This window comes from Sorex fumeus, unplaced genomic scaffold (assembly GCF_029834395.1).
Source record: "Sorex fumeus unplaced genomic scaffold, SorFum_2.1 ptg000169l, whole genome shotgun sequence".
In the NCBI taxonomy this organism is placed as follows: Eukaryota; Metazoa; Chordata; class Mammalia; order Eulipotyphla; family Soricidae; genus Sorex; species Sorex fumeus.
Window position 1 is genome coordinate 1,794,339 of NW_026606226.1, and position 22,150 is coordinate 1,816,488.

A 22,150-nucleotide genomic window follows, 5' to 3' on the forward strand; every position below is an offset into this window, starting at 1 on the left:
CCTCCGGCCCCGATCCTACCCATCCCTTCGGGGGTCACACGAAAGACCGCGGGGTCCCCTGCGGGCTCCCCAGCCGGGGCTGCAGGGCGGCCGGGGCTCGGCAGGGGGCAGCGCGCCCCCTGCCCAGGCCGGAAGCGGGGTGGCCGCGTGGGAAGACTACACTTCCCAGCGGTCCCGGGCAGCGCGCACCCCTTCGGCTTTGACAGCCGCCGCCGGCAGCCGCCTTGGCGCCGCCCCAGCCTGCCCGCCCGCCCGCGAGCCGGGCGCTGGATCCCCGGGCCCGGGCCCCGCCGCCGGCCATGCGCGCCCCTCCCCGCGCCGCGGGGGCCCGCGCCCGCCTCCCGCCGCCCGCGGCCCGGGCCGGGCCGGCCGGGCACGAGTAGCCGCGTCCCCGCCGCGCGCCGCGGACCCGCCCGGGGCCTGCGCGCCCCGTCGCCGCCGCCGCCGCCGCCGCCGCCGCCGCTGCTGCCGCTGCCGCCGCCGCCCGCACCCGGGGCCGGGGCCCGCGCCCGCGCCCAGCCATGGCCCTCGCCCTGCCCTGGCTGCTGCTCTGGGTGGGCGCCGGGGTGCTGCCCGTGCGCGGCGCGCGGCCCGGAATCCGGCTGCCCCTGCGGAGCGGAGCGGGGGGCGCCCCCCTGGGACTGCGGCTGCCCCGCGAGACGGACGGGGAGCAAGAGGAGCCCGCGCGGAGGGGCAGCTTCGTGGAGATGGTGGACAACCTGCGGGGCAAGTCCGGCCAGGGCTACTACGTGGAGATGACCGTGGGCAGCCCCCCGCAGACGGTGAGGTCCTGCCCTGCGTCGGGGGGGAGGGGGGAAGAGGGCTGGGGGGTGCGGGAGGGGACGGGAGCCGGCCGGGGTGGGGGTGGGGTGGGCTGCAGGCTCAGGGGAGGCGGGGGCGGGGAGGTCAGTGGCCTGGAGTGCATCGGGCTGAGCCCACGGCTCTGGACCCCCTTGGCCTCTCCGTGCCCACAGAGGAGCCAGCCTTTGGGACACCGATCATCCCCAGAGCGGGCGCTCCCCGCCCTTCTATAAAGCAGCTTCTAACCCACCCCCCAAGCTCAGAACCGCCCCCCCCAAGGGCGGGAGCCGCGGGGGGCGCTGTGAACAGGTGTCAGCCCAGCCCTGCTGCTCTGTTGGTGTTCGGGGTAACCAAGGTCTGACTGGGACCCCCCCCAGAGCTTTGAGGGTGTTGTGATGGGTCCCTCTCCAGGCCTAGGCTCCATGGGGACAGCAGAGTGAGGGTTCCCTGCAACTCCCGAGCTCCCCCAGCAGCCCCAAGGCCTGGGCGGGTCTCTGGGCCTCTCACCCTCACTCTGGTCCCCCTTTTGCATGCTGCAAACCCACTGCTGCCCACCTGGTGCTGGGGGTAGAACCTCCAGGGCAGCTGGGCCTGCTCTGCACCTCTGAGTGGAAGGAACAGCCTGGGCTGACCTCTGTGTGCACTGGCCAGGGAGGGGGAGACTCTGAGGGACGAAGGACAGAGGTGTGTGTCACCCCCACTCCTCACTCTGGGGTCAGAGGCCTGTCCTTGGGAGGGGCTGTGAAGGTGGGGTGCCTTCTGGGGTGCCACTTCCCAGATGGCCACACGTGAGCCCTGGGGGAGAGGCCAACCTCCACCTCCAGCCTCCCTGGGGCCCTGGTGCCCATCCCGGTCCCATCCCCCCCGTCCTTCCTGTGCCCCATGACGTCCCCGAGTCACCCAGGCTGGACCCAGGCCCCCCCGGCAGCCTGAGACAGAAGCACAATGCCAGGTATTGTCTCGGAGCAGAGAGGCTGCGTCCTGCACCTTCTCCCGTTTCTGCCACAGATGGGGCCTGGGGACAAGGACATGGGACGAGGCAGTGGCACCAGCAAGGACTTTGGGGTCAGACAGACCAGGGACTGCAGCTCTGCAGCCCAGAGCCTGGCCTTTCCCGTGTGCTCTGAGTCCCCCGGGCTGTGGCCTGACATGAGGCTTCTCTGCCGGGCGACTGTGAGGAGTGAAACTGTGGAGGGAGCCTGTGGACCACCACGTACCCGGGCATTTCTGGTGTCCCTGACTTCCGATCACCGTGTAGTCCCTTCTCTCCCTCCTTCTGGCCTCCTCAACCTCCTGCGGGACTAGGTCTCTGTTTCACATGGGTAGACTTGGGGGATCCATGCCCCCACCCCCAGGCCACAAACGGACAGAAATTGTACAAGAGGTGGCCTCTCCTTCCCAGGAACGGGGCATGTTCCGGGGTGACCCACTGCAGAACCTGAACTTCCGCCCATCCCCCCACCCCACCACAATCTACAAGAAAGTCGCCCCTTCTGCCTCCCTTGGGGCTGGGTGAACCTCCCCTCCCTCCATCCGGGGAGTCTGGGGGAATTCTGTGAAATGGGGCAGCACATCTTACGGGCCCAGGTCCTAATGGGTGGGCCCTTGGGACTGCCACACTGCACGACGGCCTTTCCTGCCCTGCAGAAGTGCTCACATCCCATGATACGGCACAGAGGGCCCGGAAGTGCGGCTCCCTGGGGCTTTGTCATCACGGTCCGATCTTGTGTCCATCCACTGGCCCTCCCCAGGCCTCCAAAATTGGAATCTCCAGCCCCTGTGGGAGAAGCCCAGAGGGGCTGTGTACAGAGCGTGAGGCTTGGGGGGCTGGGGGGGTGGCTGGAACGGGCAGAGCTCACCCAGAAGCTGTGGTGCTGTGGGTGCAGCCTGTGTATGTCCCGCCCCCTGCTCCCTCGGATCCCCAGGAGTGAGGATGAGGATGGGCTCAGGTATCTGGAGGGAGACTGTGAGAAAGGCCCCAGGGTTAGCTTCTGAGCCAGCACCACGTGAGCTCTCCCGGCTTACACCCAAGCCTGAGGGAATAAAGGGGAGATGGACTTTCTGGGTGCAGGGGAAACGGTAGGAGAAATGCAGCCTTCCAGGGGGACACGTGTGCCTTTTAGCAGGAATGGGACTGGGAGAGAGAGCTGTTGCGGGAAGCTGTCCCAAGTGAGATACAGTGACAAGGATGGCCGTGAGGCTGGAGATCGGGAAAGGTGGGAGGCAGGGGGCCTGGGACCTGCCCCATGCAGGGCTGGGGAGGGGCGGGAGCGGCTGTTCGAGAGGATCCTGAGGGCTGGATGGGGCCAGTTGCAGGCAGACAGACCGTTTTGTGAGGATGGTGGCACTGGCGGCAGTGACAGCTGAGTGGCACCAGCAGGCAGAAACCTGCATGGATGGTGCCGTCACGAGGCCATGTGCCGTGCATGTGGTTAGATTCCCACCACCAGGGTCATCTTTGAGCACAGAGCCAGGAGTGCGCCCCGAGCACTGCCAGGTGTGGCCCACTGCCTGTCCCCGTTCCCAAAGAAATCTACACTGATGAGGGGAGGTGACAAACATGTTATGTTCTGTGTCAGTTTGTTCGTCGTGGTCATTCCTGCAACTTGGATCTACAAAATCTCACCATTTTCAGCCCCTCGCAGAACAGGGCAGGCTTGGGTTTATCAAGGGCTGGCCAGGTAGACAGCCACTGGGCTGAGGTCCGTGTCCTACCGTGTGTCTTGGGGAGAAGAGCACAGATGAGGAGCACCTCTCTCTCCCCTCCTCCCCAGCATCCGTGAAGACCCCCCCCATGACCCTGTGCACCCCCTCAGGCCTCAAGCTCTTGGGTTTTTCACATTCTTATTTGTCCCTTTTTTTTTTTTCTGGTGTCTTAGGTTAGGGGGTTGCATACCCAGCTGTGTTTAGGGTTTGAGAACTGAGCCAGCAATGGCCCCTGAGCACTTCCGGGTGACTCCAATTTTTTTTTTGAAGAATGAAGGAAAGGGGCAGAAGCAAGGAAAGGAACCTGAAAGATGGCACGGTTTTTTCAGCAAGAGGCCTAGATAGGATCCTCGGCCCCTTGCGGTCCCCCACTCACTGTCGGGAATGACCCCTGAGCGCTGGGAGGAGCCCCTGGATATTATAGGATGTGGCCCAAAACCAAATTTTAAAAAAAAGGACTAAGGACTAAATTCTGGTTGAATGTCCACGACAGCTCCTGAAGCCCACAACTGCCTTCTCTGTCCATGGGGCCTGGGCAGGGTGAATTTGAGATCTCAGCCGTTGGGACACACGCAGGGGCTATGTGACCCCCAAGGGCCCTCTGCTGTCGGTGTCTGAGCTGGCCAGGTGCCCTGGGGGGTGAGGGGGAATGAGGAATTCATATTTCTGGGGTGCCAAACTGGACGGGCCACTAACCCCAACTCTCCCCAACCACTGTCTGCCACCCTCTCTACACCCACCGTGCCCACTGGGTCCTGGCTACACGTCGGGCTTGGGCTTGGTGAGCCCCATCAAGGACCCCGTCCTGTCCTGGTCATAGGAGGAAGCTGGCAAGGCCTGTCTGAGTGCCCCCTGGGCACTCTCAGCTGGCGTCAGAGTAGGCAGCAGGCCAAAGCCCCGAGACCGGGTGAGATTGAGGGGTCGAGAAGTCAGGCAGGAAAGGCCGATGGCATCTCTTGGCGGGCAGGGGGCTTTCTCTGGAGCTCATGACACCTTCAGTGTCCCCCAGGGAGTCAGGAGAGGACAGGAAGTGACACTTCTCTTTCCAAGGGGACTAATCAGGCTCCTGTGTAAGATTAGAGAAAGGTACTGTCAGGGGGCCAGAGCAATAGTATAGCAGGTAGGGCATTTGCCTTGCACACGGCCGACCCCGGTTCAATCCCCAGCATCCCATATGGTCCCCCAAGCACCGCCAGGTGTAATTCCCGAGTGCAGAGCCAGGAGTAATGCCTGAGCATCGCCGGTTGTGACCCAAAGAGCAAAAAAAAAAAAAAAGGTGCTGTCAGAGCGATAGGACAGCGGGTAGGGCTATTGTCTTCAACGCAGCTGAACCTGGTTCAATCCCCGGGATCCCATATGGTCCTCTGAGAACCACCAGGAGTAAGTCCTGAGCATCTGGGTTTGCCCACTCACACCCCGCCCCTCAAGCCAAGGAAAAGGAAAAGGGGCAACAATCTAAAAAAAGTACAAAAAACATAATCAAGATGTGCCCTTTAAAAGCAGAGGTGGCATGGGAAGGGGGGCGTTTCGGTCGGCCCTTCACGCCCTACCGAGGCCACCAGTTGCCCCCCACTAGCGGCTCTCCAGCACGGCCACGACTCCAGAGCACAGAAACCAATTTCTTAACTATCTGACTTTCAGTAGAAATACTTCCAGGGTCAATAAGTAAAATAGCAGAAATCCAAAACCAACATGTAATTCTTGAACCCAGCTGTAGAAAGCAAATCACTTCACAATGCTTTTTCAGCATGTCTGATTTGGGGGGGGTAAACTTTAAATAATAGTGGTGAATCTTTTATTGAAACAATGAATCTAATCAAAGCAGATAGAGTGTTAACTAGAATTCATCTGCCCCACAGGGACTGGGAGGGGTGGGGGGTGGGGTTTTATTGGGGTTCTTCATGGTAAAAAATAAGTTTTGGTAAAGGGAAATGTGTTTGATATTTGCATGACTGAGACCTAAACCTGAAAGCTTTGTAACCTTTCCCATGGTGATTCAATAAATAAATAAATAAATTTAAAAAAAAAAAAGCAGAGGTGGTAGGGGCCAAAGCAATGGTACAGCAGGTAAGGCCTTTGCCTTGCATGTGGCTGACCAGGGTTCGATCCCCAGCGTCCCATGTGGTTCTCCCAAGCACTGCTAAGAGTCATTCCTGAGTGCAGAGCCAGGAGTAACCCCTGAGCATCACTGGGTGTGACCCAAAAAAGAAAGAAAAAGGTCAAAGAACAGATGTGCTAGGACTGGACAGATAGTGCAGGGGCCAGGGCAAGTGACCAACCAGATTTATCCCCAGCACCCCATTTGGTCCCCAACCCCCACCAGAGCCAGGACTAAGCCCTTAAGCACCAACAGATATGTTCCCCCCTCACCAAAAATATGGAACAGAGATGCCTGGATGGTGGCGGGGAGGGCTGGAGCAGGCTTTGCATGCTGGAACCCAGGTCCAAGCCTCAGCACTGCACTCTAGCCCCCCGAAACAACTCAAAACCGGAAAAAGAGGGGACTGGAGCGATAGGACAGTGGATAGGGCATTTGCCTTGCATGTGGCCGACCTGGGTTTGATCCCCGGCATCCCATAGGGTTCCCTGAGTACCGCCAGAGTAAGCCCTGAGCGTTGTCAGGTGTGAACCAAAAAGCAAAAAAAAAAAAAAAAAAAACAAAAAGAACAGGTGAAACGAAGACGGACTTGAGGGCGGAGAGAGAGTACAGCAGGTAGAGAGTAGTGTGTTTGCTTTGCACTAGGGTTCAATCCCTGACCCGAGTTCGATCCCCTGCATCCCTTAGAGTCGCCTGAACACCACCAGGAGTGATTCCTGAGTGCAGATCCAGGAGTAACCCCTAAACCTTGCCCTGTTACAAAACAGAAAAAAAGGATGTTACAAAACAACAGCAAAAAAAGAATAGGTGAAAAGAATACAGATTTGCTCCCTGCCCTTAGGCGAAAGGGATGTTTATTTTTTATTTATTTATTTGCTTTTTGGGTCACACCCGGCGATGCACAGGGGTTACTCCTGCTTCTTCACTCAGGAGTTACTCCTGGCGGTGCTCAGGGGACCATATGGGATGCGGGGAATCGAACCTGGGTCGGCCGCGTGCAAGGCAAACGCCCTACCCGCTGTGCTATCTCTCCAGCCCCAGAAAGGGATGTTTAAACTCCAATTTGAAAGCCAAGAAGAGAGAGTCATGGGGAGAGAACTTTGCAGGCACCTATGGAAACGTCTAATGCAGAGGTGTGGAGGCAGCAGGGAGTGACAAAAGTTCCCCAGGTCAAGGATCTGTGCAGACCATTTGATGCTCCTTATAAGACGCTCCACAAAATCTGCTGGGGCTGAGAACGTGGGCCGTTGTGTGGTTCGGGGCGTGTGTTCACTCTTTCTGCAGCTCTTACCTGGATCAGCTCCTGGAGCCAGCAGGGCTTACGGGAAAGCAAATGTCCCAAAGGAACAGTCCCCGAAACACCAGTCTCACCCTGTGACTGTCTACAATGTCCCACGGGTCACCCCCAGCTGCATGGCACAGTTCAGTGACTGTCAGAGGGACACACAGACACTTGGACCCGGGTCGGGGGTGCGGTGCTTCCATTGGACCCCTCCATCTCGTACTTCCTGTCCAGGGAAAGAGACAAGAAGGTCCAGGAGCTGAATGTCCAGTTTGGGGGTGCAGAGAATCCCTGGGTTCCCCCGTGCAGTGGTGTCATGCACAGACTCGGCCTTCCCTGGAGAGTGGACAGTGGGGGCAAAATTGGGGCCTCCGGGCTGGTCCGCGTGGGCTCCCTCTTTCTGTGGGGCTGTGGAGCCTGTCCATACTGCAGGGATGCCAGCCTCTCCCGTTTTCATCTGGAAGCATCTAAGCGCCAACCCCTCTGCACGAGTTGGGGGGCAGGGGGCCATGACAGGTGGGCACAAAGAGCTGGCCCTGGGCACCCATCATCCCTTCTGTCTCATCAGCCCAGGAGGCTCAGAGAGCCTGGCCTGGGGGCGGGGCCGGGCGGTGTCTTCTGTTCCCCTGTGGCTTGTTAGTACCTCCCCTGCCTCCGAGGGCCACTAGGGGCACATTTGTTTGCTAAGTGATTGGGCTGACCGTACCCTGACCCCAGGCTGGGGTCTCCTGGGCACCTGAGTCAGTGAGGAGCTGGGGGTGGCCGCCTGAAGAGACAGCTCCCTGGGGTGCGAGCCTGTGCAGAGGCAGGTAGAAGCCACACCTGCCTCTGATACCCCGATTCCTATCTGCGTCCTGACAGCTGAATCCACACACCCCCACTCCTTCCTCTCTCCCTTGGTAGAATTCAGGAAATACCCAGTGCCCGGCACTGTTAGACTCGTGAAGGGGACAAGTGTGAATTATAATAATAATAATAATGGCTGGAGCGATAGCACAGCGGTAGGGCGTTTGCCTTGCGCGCGGTCGACCCAGCTGAGCTGGATTCGATTCCTCCACCCCTCTCAGAGAGACCTGCAAGCTACCGAGAGTACCTCACCGTCACGGCAGAGCCTGGCAAGCTATCCATGACGTATTCGATATGCCAAACACAGTAACAACAAGTCTCACAATGGAGACGTTACTGGGCCCGCTCGAGCAAATCGATGAACAACGGGAGGACAGTGCTACAGCATAATAATAATAGTAATAATAATAATAATCAGGCTGGAGCGATAGTAGAGTGGGTAGGGTGTTTGCCTTGCATGCGGCTGAACCCCGGCATCCCATATGGTCCCCCCCAAGCACTGCCAGGAGTAACTTCTGAGTGCAGAACCAGGAGTGATCCCTGAGGATCACTAGGTGTGACCCAAAAAGCAAAATCATCATCATTTTCATCATCATCATCATCATCCAAGGTAGGGGGAATTGGAGGTGAAATGACAGTGCCCCCGGGGAAGCACTGGGCATTGGGGGGACAGCATTTACCTTTTCTTATGCTTCCGTTTGAGTCGTGCCCTGAAATACCAAGCTCAGAGCAGGCGGCCTTGGTTTTAGAGGCTGGAAATGGACAGAGGGACAGAGGGCTAGAAGAATGAGCAGGGGGCCTGGAGCAATAGTACAGCGGGTAGGGTGTTTGCCTTGCACGTGGCTGACCTGGGTTCGATTCCCAGCATCCCATATGGTCCCCTGAGCACCGCCAGGAGTAATTCCTGAGTGCATGAGCCAGGAGTAACCCCTGAGCATCGCCAGGTGGGACCCAAAAAGACAAAAAAAAAAAGGATGAGCCGTTGATAGGCTGGGCACTGGAGGGTCACGTGAGACATTCATGCACTCTGGGCATTCAAGTCTGTCTCTAGACTTGAGGCCACTTGTGTGGTATAAACCAACCCGAGGGAGGGAGAGGCAGAAATAAAACTTCTGGTGGCAAGTGGAGGAAGACCTCAGTTCTGGTTCTTGTGGAAGCTGTTTGCGGGGAGGTGGGGGTACCCCCAGTGGGGACTCGGGGGCTACTCCTGGCTCTGTGCTCGAGTGAGTCTGGCAGTACAGGGGATAGAACTGGGATTAGCCACGTGCAAAGCAAGTGTCCTATCCGCTGCGTGCTCTTTCCAGCCAGGGGGGCGACATTGAAGAAGATGGGGTGGGCACACTTGGTACGCTGGGCTGGGTGGAGATGTGACCCTGTGACCCATTTAATCTGTCCGCAGCAGGGAGTAGGGGGCAGGGCAGATGGCAAGGTTGGGCAGTGCGTGAGAACTGAGAACAGTGGGAGGGGAGCAGGGTTGGAGCTCAGGTCTGGAGCCGGTGACGGACTGGGGTGGGTGATGCGCAGGGAAGAGGGTCTCAAAGTGGAGGTGGGGGCTTGGTGGGAGAGGCGAACAGGGGAGCTGGCGGGCCCCAGACAGCAGCCTGGTAGTAAGGCTGCGTGAGGGTGGAGCGGGAGGCGGGTGGGGTGCGACGCCGTCTCGGAACGGGCTGAGGGGTGAGTGGGAGGTGAAGACGGGGAGGCAGCTTGGCTGAGAGCTTGGGCTGCGAAGGGAGAGGAGTGAGAGAGGAGGAGGAGGCGGGTGTGAGATGGAAGAGGTTTATTTTATGAGGAGACGCGCGCATTTGTAAATGCCAGTAGCAAGAATCCAGACTGGAGTGGGGGGTTGGGGTGAGGGTGTTGGGGGGACGGTTGAATCCGCCTGATGGAAGGATCCAGAACGGGAGGGGGGCTGGGCTGAAGCCCCCTCACCCCACCTGGTTACCCCACTCCTGGCAGGATAGAACTCTGCCCTGGCCTTGGCCCCCTGGAGAGCAGGAGGGGGTGGTGAGGACCCCCAGGCCGCCTGGCTGGGTCGGGGGAGGACAGCAGCGCCCACTCCCAGTTCACTTTATGGGGGAAAGGGAGGGGGGTCAGAGGTAGTGGGGCAGGAAGCAGATGGGGAGAGACAGACAGGAAGAGCCCCTGGAGTGACAGCAGGGACCTCGAACCAGGAGCCAGCCTGGAGGATGGGCGGGTCCTAGGAGGGTGAAGGGAGCCGCCTGTCAATCACTGGCCATTTGGCCCAAACCTGAGCTCTTTACTTGTGCCAAGCCCTGGATTCTGGGGAGAACCAGGGGGCAAGTGGGGAAGGGGCTGGGGTCAAAGTGGATTCACTGGAGCAATAGCACAGCGGGTAGGGCATTTGCCTTGCACACGCCTGATCCGGGTTCAATTCCCAGCATCCCATATGGTCGCCCCAGGCCCCGTCAGGAGTAATTCCTGAGTGCATGAACCAGGAGTAATCCCTGTGCGTTGCTGGGTGTGACCCAAAAAGAAAAAATGGGGGGGCTGGAGCAACAGCACAGCGGGTAGGGCGTTTGCCTTGCACGTGGCCAACCTGGGTTCGATTCCCAGCATCCCATATGGTTCCCCAGGCACCGCCAGGAGTAATTCCTGATTGCATGAGCCAGAAGTAACCCCTGAGCATTGCCGAGTGTGACCCAAAAAGCAAAAAAAAAAAAAAGTGGATCCATTATCTTTTTATTCTTGTTTTGGAACTACACCTGGCAGTGCTCAGGGCTTACTCCTGGCTCTGTGCTCAGGGGTCACTCCTGGAGGTGCCCTGGGGACAATATGGGATGCCAGGGATCGAATCCGATTTGGCTATGTGCGAGGCAAACGCCCTACCCACTGTGCTATTGCTCCGGCCCCAGAATCTTGGGGAATGCGGGAGGCCAGGAAGCCTCCAGGGTTGCAGGGGTGGGGTTGGAGGTTTAGAAAGGAGGATGTCCCAGGGAGGGGAACCCTGACGCCCCCGGGGATGCAGTCAGAGCCATCTCCAAGTGCTGAGGACAGAAGGTATGGCAGTGTGGGGCCCCGAGGTCAGAGAGAAGTGGGGCACAATTGCTTTACAGAGGTGTGCAGAGAGGGGGCCCTGCGGCTGGCTCTGCACAAGCTCGGGGGCTCCGTGCTAGAACAGGGGTCTTCCCAGCAGTCCTTGCTGTGCTGTTTCTAGCACGGAGCCCCCGAGCCTAATGTTGGTTGTGCAGAGAATCAGAAAGAGCGGGGTCGGATCAATAGTACAACCGGTAGGGCGTTTGCCTTGCACGCGGCTGACCCAAGTTCATTTCCCGGCATCCCATAGGGTCCCCCGAGCACTGCCAGGAGTAATTCCTGAGTGCATGAGCCAGGAATAACTCCTGAGCATCACTGGGTGTAACCCAAAAAGCAAAATTAAAAAATCTAAGAAATGGGCCGCTGGGCTGGCCACTGAGAAGACCCAGGTCCAGGTCCAGTTCAGTGGTCCTGGCACAAGCAGCAAGCAGCTTGCTCAGCCCAGGGTCACGGTTCACTCTGATGTACAAAGGGCCGGGGGTGGGGTGGTGGGATGAGGAAGGGGCGAAGGCAGTGCCCAGCTGTGACAATCTCCCTCTCTCTCCTTCAGCTCAACATCCTGGTGGACACAGGTAGCAGTAACTTCGCCGTGGGCGCTGCCCCCCATCCTTTTCTGCACCGTTACTACCAGAGGCAGCTGTGAGTCTGGGAGTGGGGACAGGCGGGAGGAACGGAGCCCTTCTGGTCACCCTCAGGTTCAGGAGGGGGGAAGGAGGCGGTGGGTGCTGAATGGTGGACGCCAGTGGTGGACCCAGTGAGCAGGGGGCAGTCACGAGGTTCTTTAGGATTGAGACGCAGCCCCGGGGCCAGGGGGGACCAGTCAAGGCTCCAAGAAGGTCTCAGGGTCTCACTCCATCTGCCTGATGGGAGGTAGGGGCTTCATTCCTCACCCACAGGGTCTGTCTAAGCTGCAAGCCAGCCCCCTGCTGCGCCCACTTTGGGGGGACCACGGGCTGTGTCTTGGCGAGTTCAAGGAGGTGGAGTGAGCCTTGGGTCAGCCCCAGGGCCTGCCCAGCGCAGGAACCTGTCCTCTGCTCCACCCCGTGCCCAGCAGGCCCACTTCCTGCTGCTGGGAGCAGGGTCAAGGTGCAAGAGTGACCAGGAATAAAAGTAGGAAGCTGGGCTGGAGTGATAGTACAGCGGGAAGGGCGTTTGCCTTGCATGAGGCTGACCCAGGTTCAATTCCCAGCATCCCAAATGGTCTCCTGAGCACTGCCAGGAGTAATTCCTGAGTGTAAAGCCAGGAGTAAACCCTGAGCATCGCCGGGTGTGACCCAAAAAGCCAAGAAAGAAAGAAAGAAAGAAAGAAGGAAGGAAGGAAGGAAGGAAGGAAGGAAGGAAGGAAGGAAGAAAGAAAGAAAGTAGGAAGCAGCAGCAGGATTTCTAATGTGTGTGGTGACCGCTGTGTAGAAAGGGTCGGATCATGTGCCAGAAGATGAAGCCAGGACCCCGGCCCCATCTCCTGCATCTTCAGACCCTTCCCCTTTAAGGTGCCAGTCCAAAGGAGGCATTGGGACCTGAGAGATAGGGGGAGAAGCACTTGCCTCATATCGGCCCATCCTGGTTCCATTCCTGCTACCACAGGATCCCCTGAGCACAGAGCCACAAATAGCCTCGAAGGACAGCCCAAAGCCCCCAAATATTTTTTAAGAGAAGGAATTAAGGGCCAGAGTGATAACACAGTGGGGAGGGTGTTTGCCTTGCAGACAGTTGACCCTGGTTCAATCCCCAGCATCCCCAGTGGTCCCCTGAACCAGCAAAGAGTGATTCCCTGAGCACACAGGGCCAGGAGAAAGCCCTGAGCATTGTCGGACGCGGCCAAAAAGGACAGTGTCAGGAATCCACCTGACCAGTGCCCTCAGCCCATGCGTACACATATGCACAGGTACACATATACATGCACACAAGCACATAAACACACACACACACCTTCACACAGGCACACACACATGCACATGCACAAACACGTATAAAGGCACACACATGCATATACACACAGGCACAAAAATACAGGCACACACACGCATACAGGCAAACACACAGGCACACACGCATACAGGCACACAGGCACAAAAATACAGGTACACACATGCTTACAAGCAAACACATGCACACAGGCACATGCAAGTACACAGGCATACACACATACACAGAGGCACGCACACACTTGTGTGCAGATACGAGTGGTAATTAAACCCAGGGATCGGCTCGTGTGTTGGTGAGCCCGCTGTACACACGTGTGCACCCCACCCATCGGCTGACACACTTGGCTAGGGCCCTCCTCTGGGTAGCCCCGTGCCTTCTGCCTGGCACCGAGCACATCCCTCAGATGGTGCCACCAGGTCCCAAGGCAGAGGAGAGTCAAAGGGTCCTTTTCTCTGGCGCTTCGGAGTGGGGCCGGTGCGGGCTGTCCCTGCAGCCACATCCCCGGCACACAAAGCCCCATTCTGTTCCGCAAGCATCGGGGACGGGGCGCTCTGGAGACGGGACAGCGAGCCCCAGCCAGAGGCGATCTGTTTACAAGCTCCCTTGGCAGGCGGTGCCCAAGGAGCCACATGGGGAAGGGCCGTGGAGCGGCCTGAGCAGCCCCCAGCTTCTGTGGGGCACTCCTGGGAGAAGGGTTGGCACTGGGAACCACCTGGGATTGGACCCCAGTACCGGCCACGTGCCCAGACCTCTGCCTCCTGCCCACAGATCCAGCACGTACCGGGACCTCCGCAAGGGCGTGTACGTGCCCTACACCCAGGGCAAGTGGGAAGGGGAGCTGGGCACGGACCTGGTGAGCATCCCCCACGGCCCCAACGTCACCGTGCGTGCCAACATCGCCGCCATCACTGAGTCAGACAAGTTTTTCATCAACGGCTCCAACTGGGAGGGCATCCTGGGGCTGGCCTACGCCGAGATCGCCAGGGTGAGGGGCCCGGGTGTGGTGGGCGCGGGGTCCCCAGGGACGGGGGCTGTGAGAGGCCCGCCACATGGGGCGGCGGGGAGGAGGACGGAGGGGACAGGCCGAGGGAAAACGATCCCTTAAGAGGAACTTTGCCTGAGGGGAGAGGGTGGCAGTCGCATGACACGCCCACGGAGGCACCCCTCTCCTGAGGGACACTGTGGGTGACCACAGGAGTGAAGATGCTTTCGATTTACTCTCAGACCTACAAGGGTAAGAGGGGCCTGGACACGGTGCAAGGAGGGTTCAGGTGCTTGCTCTGCACACAGCCTGGCCTGCTTCCATCCTTGGCACTCCGTGACCTGCAAGCACTGGTGGGAGGGAGCCCGAGCACAGAGCCCAACGTAGCCCCTGAAAACAACTGGGTGCGGTCCCCCCAAAAAGAGAATCAGAGGTTAGTCCCTGTGCCTCCCCTCAAATATCTGAAACAGGGGCCAGAGAGATCGTACAGTGGGTAGGGCACTTGCCTTACCTGCCGTCGACCTGCGTTCGATCCCTGGCATCCCGAGCACCTCCAGGAATGATTCCTGAGTGCAGAGCCAGGAGTAACCCCTGGGTAATGCCAAGTGTGACCCCTATTTCCACCCCCACCAAAAAAAGCCCACAAAGATCTAAACCATTAGTACAGTGAGTAGGGCACTTGCCTTGCATGCGACCAAACCCGGGTTTGATCCTCATCCCCCCATATGGTACCCCAAGCCTGCCAGAAGTGATCCCTGAGCACAGAGCCAAAAGCAAGTCCTGAGCACCACTGGGTGTTCCCTCCCTCCAAACAAAACAAAACACAGAAAAATACAAAGATCTGAAACAGGCTTGCACATGGTGGTCAGGGAATTTAGGGGTGTCTGGACCCACCTCTGCGGCCGCTGACCTCCCGTGCTGGGCGGTGTCTCTCCTGGGGACCATCCCCAGCAGTTTCCTCGGGCAGTGGCCGGGCCTCTTCCGTTACAGTCCCTCCTTGTCTCTTCCTGCCACAGCCCGACGACTCCCTGGAGCCTTTCTTTGACTCACTGGTCAAGCAGACGCACGTCCCCAACCTCTTCTCCCTGCAGCTCTGTGGCACTGGCTTCCCCCTCAACCAGTCGGAGGCGCTGGCCTCCGTGGGCGGGAGCATGGTGAGTGGGCCCTGCAGAGGGGGGATCCCTGCCAGCTGGGGGCTGCCTGTCTCCGTGCCCTCCTGGGCTCCCAATTAGAATCCACAGACACATCTTCCAGTTTCTCCTCAGCTCCCCCAACACCCCCGTTTCTGTTCCCATCCTGTTTTCCCCGGCATTATTATAGAGAGAGAATTCCTGAGAGATGTACGGTTATAGATGACCAGGAAAATTTCAAAGGAAATGAAAGTGAGGGGCTGGAGCCATAGAACAGACAGTAAGGTGTTTGCTTTTGCACGAAGCTGACCTGGGTTTCAATCTCCAGCATCCCTTATGGTCCCCTGAGCATCCCTTATGGTCCACCGAGCACCACTGGGAGTGACTCCTGAGTGCAGAGCTAGAAGTAACCTCTGTACCATTGGGTGTGGCCCCCCAAAAAAAGGAAAGAAAAAAAATGAGACTTATTAAATCAAGATTATTTAGACTGAGACTGGGGAGATAGCTTAAAGCAGCTTCAGTCCATAGTACCGAGTTAGTTTCCCAAACACCACCAGGAGATATCCCCAAACACTGAGTCAGGAGTATCCCCTAAGCACTGCTGAGTATGACCCCAAAACAAAAAGATTGTTGGGTCTTATGATCAGAAGACAGAATTCTAAAGTCTCTTAAATTAAGGGCCAGACAGATAATACAGTGCATAGGGCACTTGCCTTGCATGTAGTGGGCCCGGGTTCAATTCCCGGCACCCCATCTGGTTCCCCAAGCCTAGGAGAGATCCCTGAGTGCAGAGCCAGGAGTCAGCCCTGAGAATGGCCCAGTGTGGTCCAACTGCCCGCCTCCCCCAGCCAAAAAAACAAGGTCTATTGATCAGGAGAAATGGTGACAGATTCCCCTTTTTAAAAAGGCAGAGGGGCTGGAGTGATAGCACCGCAGGTAGGGCGTTTGCCTTGCACGCGGCTGACCCGGGTTCGATTCCCAACATCCCATATGATCCCCTGAGCACTGCCAGGAGTAATTCCTGAGTGCAGAGCCAGGAATAACCCCTGAGCATCGCTGGGTGTGACCCAAAAAGCAAATAAATAAAGCAGAGAAGAGAGAACTTAGGGTCCAAGTGTCTGCCCAGTTTGTATTGCTGGAACACATAAGGCATATTGGAAGTTTTCAATGTTCAGTGTGAAATGTTTCCATAGCAAGGATTGCTTGGTTCAGAAACCATGAAAACTCCCGCAGTGTCTCGGCCGTGGGCCCTTCTGAGCAGGCGTGAGGTGGGAAGAGGGGGGTGGGGTGGCCAGGGCCTGCCCCTTCTGCCCCTGGGTCCTCACTGCCCCGTCTGTGCCTCTCCTCTCCCCAGATCATCGGGGGCATTGACCCGGCCCTGTACTCGGGCAGCCTCTGGTACACGCCCATCCGGCGTGAGTGGTACTACGAAGTGATCATTGTGCGCGTGGAGATCAACGGGCAGGACCTGAGAATGGACTGCAAGGAAGTGAGAAGGGGTGTGGGGGGTGCATGGCTAGGCCCCCCGGAGTGAGGAGTGGGTGGGGCAGCGGCTCAGGGCTGCAGAGCCTCAGTCAGTGCCTGGGAGCTGGGCGCTTGCTGGGGCCACGGGGTGGTGGGGAACTGGATGTGGGGGTACAGGCATGGCCGTGGGGAAGAGTGTCAGGCGGTGGGGAAAAGTGTCCACAACTCTGGAAGCTGCCTGAGCCCGGCTCCCCGAGTGGCACTCTGACAGGTCAAGGTTGTGTTCTGGTTTGCTCATCTGCAAACGCAAAGTGAGAAGATTTTTTTCCCAAAGATCGCAGTGAAGGGAGTGGAAGTGAAGAGCGCTCTCCCAGAATGCAGTGCATAGCAGGACCTGGTGGTTGAACGCCAGCCAACCCGTCTGGGCTGACCTCACCTAGAAAGCCAGTGTCTGCTACCGGAGGAAGGGCCGGAGGGACAGGACAGCAAGGGAGGGTTGCTGACCTCGCACACCATTGTCCCATCACTGGCAACCCAGATTAGTCCCCCAGCCCACCAGGAGGGATCCAAGTGCAGAGCCAGGGGTCAGCCCCGAACAACCCTCCCAAAAGGGAGATACAAAAGGAGCGATAGTACAGTGGTTAGGGCATTCGTCTTGCATACAGCCAACCCAGGTTCGATCCCCGGCACTCCATTATCCCTTGAACACCGCCCTACGTAATTCCTGAGTGCAGAGCCAGGAGGAATCCCTGAGCATCGCCGGGTGTGTCCCCCACACCAAACCAAAAAACAGAATAAGAAATGTTGAAAGCCGCCCCCTCCCCCACCCCCACGCCCCATAGTTTATTTTCAAGTTCCGGACAGTGTCTGTCCACGCTGAGCCCTCAGCATTTCCTGAATGCCCCTCATGTCCGGCCCCGCCCAAGTGGGACAAGCCTGTTGATTCATTTGACTCTTACAGTAATTCCACGATACAAACTATTATTATCCTTACTGTAGAGACGAGGAAATGGGGCACACATGTTCACTCAGTCGCCTGTGGGGAGCCCTCAAGAAGTGGCAGCAGCAGAATGCCCCCGCAACCACCCCAGCCAGCCTCACCCCCACCCCAGTCCTGAGCGCTCAGTGCTGGCTTCTTGGACTGGAGCCTGAGCGGCACTGGGTATGCACTCCTCGCCACCACCCGCCCCCAATCAAAGTTCTCTGACCTTTCTGCCCCCGTCTTCCCGCTCTTAGTACAACTACGACAAGAGCATCGTGGACAGTGGCACCACCAATCTCCGCCTGCCCAAGAAGGTGTTTGAGGCTGCCGTGAAGTCCATTAAGGCCGCCTCCTCGGTGAGTGGCCTGTGGGGGGCTGGGCAGGCGGCTCCCCCAACCCTGCTGCCGTGGAGTGCCCGGAGCTCCTCTCCCTGGGGCCTCCGTTTTCTCTCACACAGCTGACCCTTCCCCATGTCCCCCAGCCCCCGTGCATGTCTGTTCTTCTACAGACAAGCAGAGGGCCGGGACAGGTCTGGCAACGAGGCTCAGAGTGTGTCTCGCTGTTGAGGCGCTCCGGGTTCCCTCCCTGGCATGCCCCCTACACACACACATGTGCATGGACACACACATGCATGCACACACACCCATGCACGCACATACACACATGCACTTATGCACATGCATGCACGCATATACATGCACTAACACGTGCATGCGCACACGTGCAGGGGCTTGTGTGCAGGGAGGGAAGGGAGAAGGCGGGAGCTGCTTCCTCACTGGGAGCCCCTCCCCACACACAGACAGAGAAGTTTCCGGATGGCTTCTGGCTCGGGGAGCAGCTGGTGTGTTGGCAGGCAGGCACCACCCCCTGGAACATCTTCCCGGTCATCTCGCTCTATCTGATGGGCGAGGTCACCAACCAGTCCTTCCGCATCACCATCCTGCCACAGGTAGGTCCCCACCAGCGTCGGGGGTCTCAGGAAGAGGGCTCTAGAGAACCCAGCTGGCTCCCACAGCGGCGAGGGACAGGGAGGGCAAAGGACAGGACGGCCGCAGGACCCCTCGGAGGCAGGGACAGGGCAGAGAAGCAGCAACATGGCCAAGGGTCTGCCTTGGACGCGGAGACCTAGGGGCGACCCCCAGACCAATTTCCCCAGAATCAGTCGAGATGGGGTGAAGGACGGTGGAGGCAGACAGACCGCCCTGACTGGCTTCTCCGCAGCAATACCTGCGGCCAGTGGAGGACGTGGCCACGTCGCAGGACGACTGTTACAAGTTTGCCGTGTCCCAGTCATCCACGGGCACTGTCATGGGGGCCGTCATCATGGAGGGCTTCTACGTGGTCTTCGACCGTGCCCGGAAACGCATCGGCTTTGCTGTCAGCACGTGCCACGGTGAGCCCCCCTGGGTCAGCGTGCCAGGGAGCGGGGAGCTGGGCGGGAGCATTCCTGCCCCGCCTGCTGTGTGAGAGTGCGTGTCCATGCCATGCCGTGTCATGCCATGCTGTGTGGGGGTGCAGCCGGGGACGGCCTGCACTGGTCACCTGGCGAAAGGCCCCGAGCGGGAACAGCCTGCGCATGCCCCAGATCCCAGGGCAGCACTGACCCTCCGGTGCCCATCAACTCCCACGTGGCCCGGGGGCTGGTGCAGCAGCCGTGGGGGCAGTCACAGGGGGCTTGGGTGCCCCCCCCAACCTGCTCTCTGGCTCTGACCCCCCCTCCCTGCTCCATCCCCCACAGTGCACGATGAGTTCCGGACGGCGGCCGTGGAGGGCCCCTTTGTCACGGCGGACATGGAGGACTGCGGCTACAACATCCCCCAGACGGACGAGTCCACGCTGATGACCATCGCCTACGTCATGGCGGCCATCTGCGCCCTCTTCATGCTGCCGCTCTGCCTCATGCTGTGCCAGTGGCGCTGTCTGCGCTGCCTGCGCCAGCAGCAGGACGACTTCGCCGACGACATCTCCCTGCTCAAGTGAGGCGGGCGGTGGGCACGCGGCCAGCGGGGGCCCACCCCGGCTGCCCTGCTGGAGGAGACCGGGTGGCGTGCGGGGGTGCGCTGGGGGCCTGGACGGCTCCGGGTCACCTCAGACAGGAGCTGAGGAACCTGCTGCTCGGAACCTCACCCCGCACCTGCCGGCCGCCCTGGCCCTCTGCCCTGTGGCCCCTCGCGGGAGGAGGCGGGTCGTGCCCACACCGTCGCCGACCTCAGGGTCGCGGGGAGTCTGCGATGGCTTTGGCCAGGGACGGTTGCTGAGTTACCCCCGGAACTGAACTGAGACCGCCAGGCAGGATCCTGGGACCGATGGTGCGGCCCACGGAGGACTCGAGGACAAAGGAGAGGCCGAAGCAGGGTGGACCGGCTGCGTCTCAGGCGGCAGCTCCTGGACTGAATCGGCCAGTGAGACCTGGGCTCTCTGGACGCCTGACCGGATGTCGGGTGGGAGGGCGGCCCTGGGGAGTCCCTGGCTCTCTTCAGCTCTCTGTAAAGTGCCCACTGAGAAGTTCCACTCGAGCAGTGGATTCCTCCCTCAGCTGCCCCCACCCCCAGATCCCCCAGCCCTGCACTCCTCTCCACCCAGCAGCGCTGACCCACCACACCCCTGCACCCCAGGTCCTTGGGGACGCGGCAGGGGTGCTCCGTCTTCCTGGTCGCTTGTCTCCTCCTGTGCGCCATCCTTACCCCTCTGGAGCTTTGCAGTCGAGGTGCCACGAGGCAAGGCCAGGAGACCCCTCCTGCCCAGCGGGCAGGGGCGTGGTGCCGGGCTGAGCCCGAGCGGCCACTGCCAGGGCTCCCCCGCGGGGCCGGAGTGAGGAGTGTGCAGACCAGCCCGGCCGCTGTCTCGTTGCCTTCTCCCCCTCTCCCTGGCCCTGGCCTTGGCTGGAGCGGGGCAGAACCGGGCCCCTTCCCTGCTCTTCCCCACGCCCGGAAGCGGGCCGGGTGGTGGGACCGTGTCTCAGCTGACCCGATGCCAGCGTTAGTGGGAACAGCTGCGTTTGCCAAGCAGGCCCGCGGACCCCCTGTGCCTATCGGGTGAGGATGGGGCCTGGAGCTGGGGGTTCACCTGGTGAGGGGGGAGGGACGCCCACAAGCCATAAACTAATAAAACGAGAATCATGAGTCCGTTTTTTTTTTTTTTTAAATCTGGGTTCTTTTCATTCCCAACGCGCCTGGTGCTGCTCGGGCTGCTGGGACGCCGAACCCCCCGGGAGCCACGTGGCCGGCCGGGCAGGAAGGCTGGACACTGTCTACTTCCAGCCCAGGACTTCCTGTGTAAATAAACTTCCACAATTGCTACGTGACACGAAAATGCCGTCGGATCTGTAATTTCTACCCACGCCGGCTTCTTGTGGGACACACGACCCGCCCTCGCCGCTACCAACTCCCACCATCCTGGGGGGTCTTTACATTTCTCCTTACAAGGGCGTCATTTCCTGCTGGCCCCGGAGCTGTAGGAACTCTTTAAGTGTAAAAAAGAAAAAAGCTTGACAACAGCTTCTGCTTGTAAAAATATGTATTATATCTCTATTTGTAAATTCTACTCCAGAACAGATGTTGCGTCTCCTCTCGCTGCTTCTGGGACCGTCCCCACAGGGTGGGGGTAGGCCCGTGCCCCTCCCCGCAGGCCCACGTGCAGAAGGGAGAGGGAGGAGGGAGGAAGAGGAAGAGGGGCTCCCTAAGCCTTGCTTTGTGACTGATGCTGAATGGGAAGGAGCAAGGGCAGCCGGGGGAGGCACCCGCCCCTCCTACCGTGACCCTGGCCTCAAGGACCGAGAGAAGCACCCCCAATTCATTCCCCCAATTCATTCCGTACTTTCTTCCTTCCACTGGCTCCAAAGATTGGTGGGAAAGAAACACGTTTTGGTTTTTTTTGGTTTTTGGGTCACACCTGGCGATGCACAGGGGCTACTCCTGGCTCATGCACTCAGGAATTACTCCTGGCAGTGCTCAGAGGACCCTATGGGATGCTGGGGATCGAACCCAGGTCGGCCGCGTGCAAGGCAAACGCCCTACCCGCTGTGCTATCGCTCGTGCCCCAGAAACACACGTCTGATGTGAGTATACAAATTCTTAAAACCTGCCAGGTCAGATGAAACACACTGCAGGCAGCCCAAAGGCTGCCCGCGGGTACGGAGAGAGAGAATCTGCAGACTGCAAAGAAAAGAACGCCCTCCACCCGCACCCCTGCAGGAGCAACGGGCAGAGGCGCCAGTCTTCCATTTGGCCACGTGTGACAGCTCAGGAGTCACAGAGCTCCCGTGAGCCAGGAGGGAGGGCCACAGACGTCTCCAGAGGGGCTGCTGGGGACGCTTCAGTCTCTACAACATGCCAAGGAAGCCCCCGAGTCCAGCTCCTTCAACTGGCGCTAACAAGCCGGAGCCCCGAGGGGCAGAGAAGAGAAGAGGTGCCTGTGATGGGCCAGGGAACAAAAAAGGCCGGGTGGAGCAGAGAAGGCAGCCGGGAAGGAGGAAAGAGCAGACAGGAGCCGAGAGGTCGGGCAGGGAAGGTCCGAGCAGCCCTGGGGGCGGGCCACGGGGTCAGGAAGCCTCTGCAGGCCCGGAGGAGAGAAATGTCATAGCTGAGAGGATGGATGCCCTTGCCCTGGAGCTAATTTTGCTCTATTAACACTTAATTTTTATTGAATTCCAGGAGTGAAGGGAGTGGAAGCCATTTCCTCTAGGAGCAAAGACCAAAGGGCAGAACTGAGGCTGGGAAGCTCAGACCCGCAGCGCTCCACCGGCGTCCCTGCGAGCTCACAGCGGCCCAGGGACAGACTGGATGGCCCCATATCCCTCAGTCGCCAGCTCCCCGGGACAGCCTGCTTAGCTTCCTGTTTCAAAAGTCAGAAGCTCAGGACCCCAAGGTGATTGAGAGAG

At 59.3% G+C, this 22,150-nt stretch overlaps 1 protein-coding gene across 1 annotated transcript; it reads left to right on the plus strand.

Moving 5' to 3' along the window:
* The first annotated feature begins 483 nt into the window (after positions 1 to 483).
* Positions 484 to 20,575, plus strand: BACE1 (beta-secretase 1). Its single transcript, XM_056107520.1, has 9 exons — positions 484 to 782; positions 11,338 to 11,426; positions 13,482 to 13,698; positions 14,712 to 14,849; positions 16,180 to 16,314; positions 17,526 to 17,627; positions 18,071 to 18,220; positions 18,493 to 18,664; positions 19,010 to 20,575. Exons 1-9 carry the CDS (start codon positions 522 to 524, stop codon positions 19,249 to 19,251), a joined length of 1,506 nt encoding a protein of 501 aa, XP_055963495.1. The 5' UTR covers positions 484 to 521; the 3' UTR covers positions 19,252 to 20,575.
* Positions 20,576 to 22,150: the final 1,575 nt, after the last annotated feature.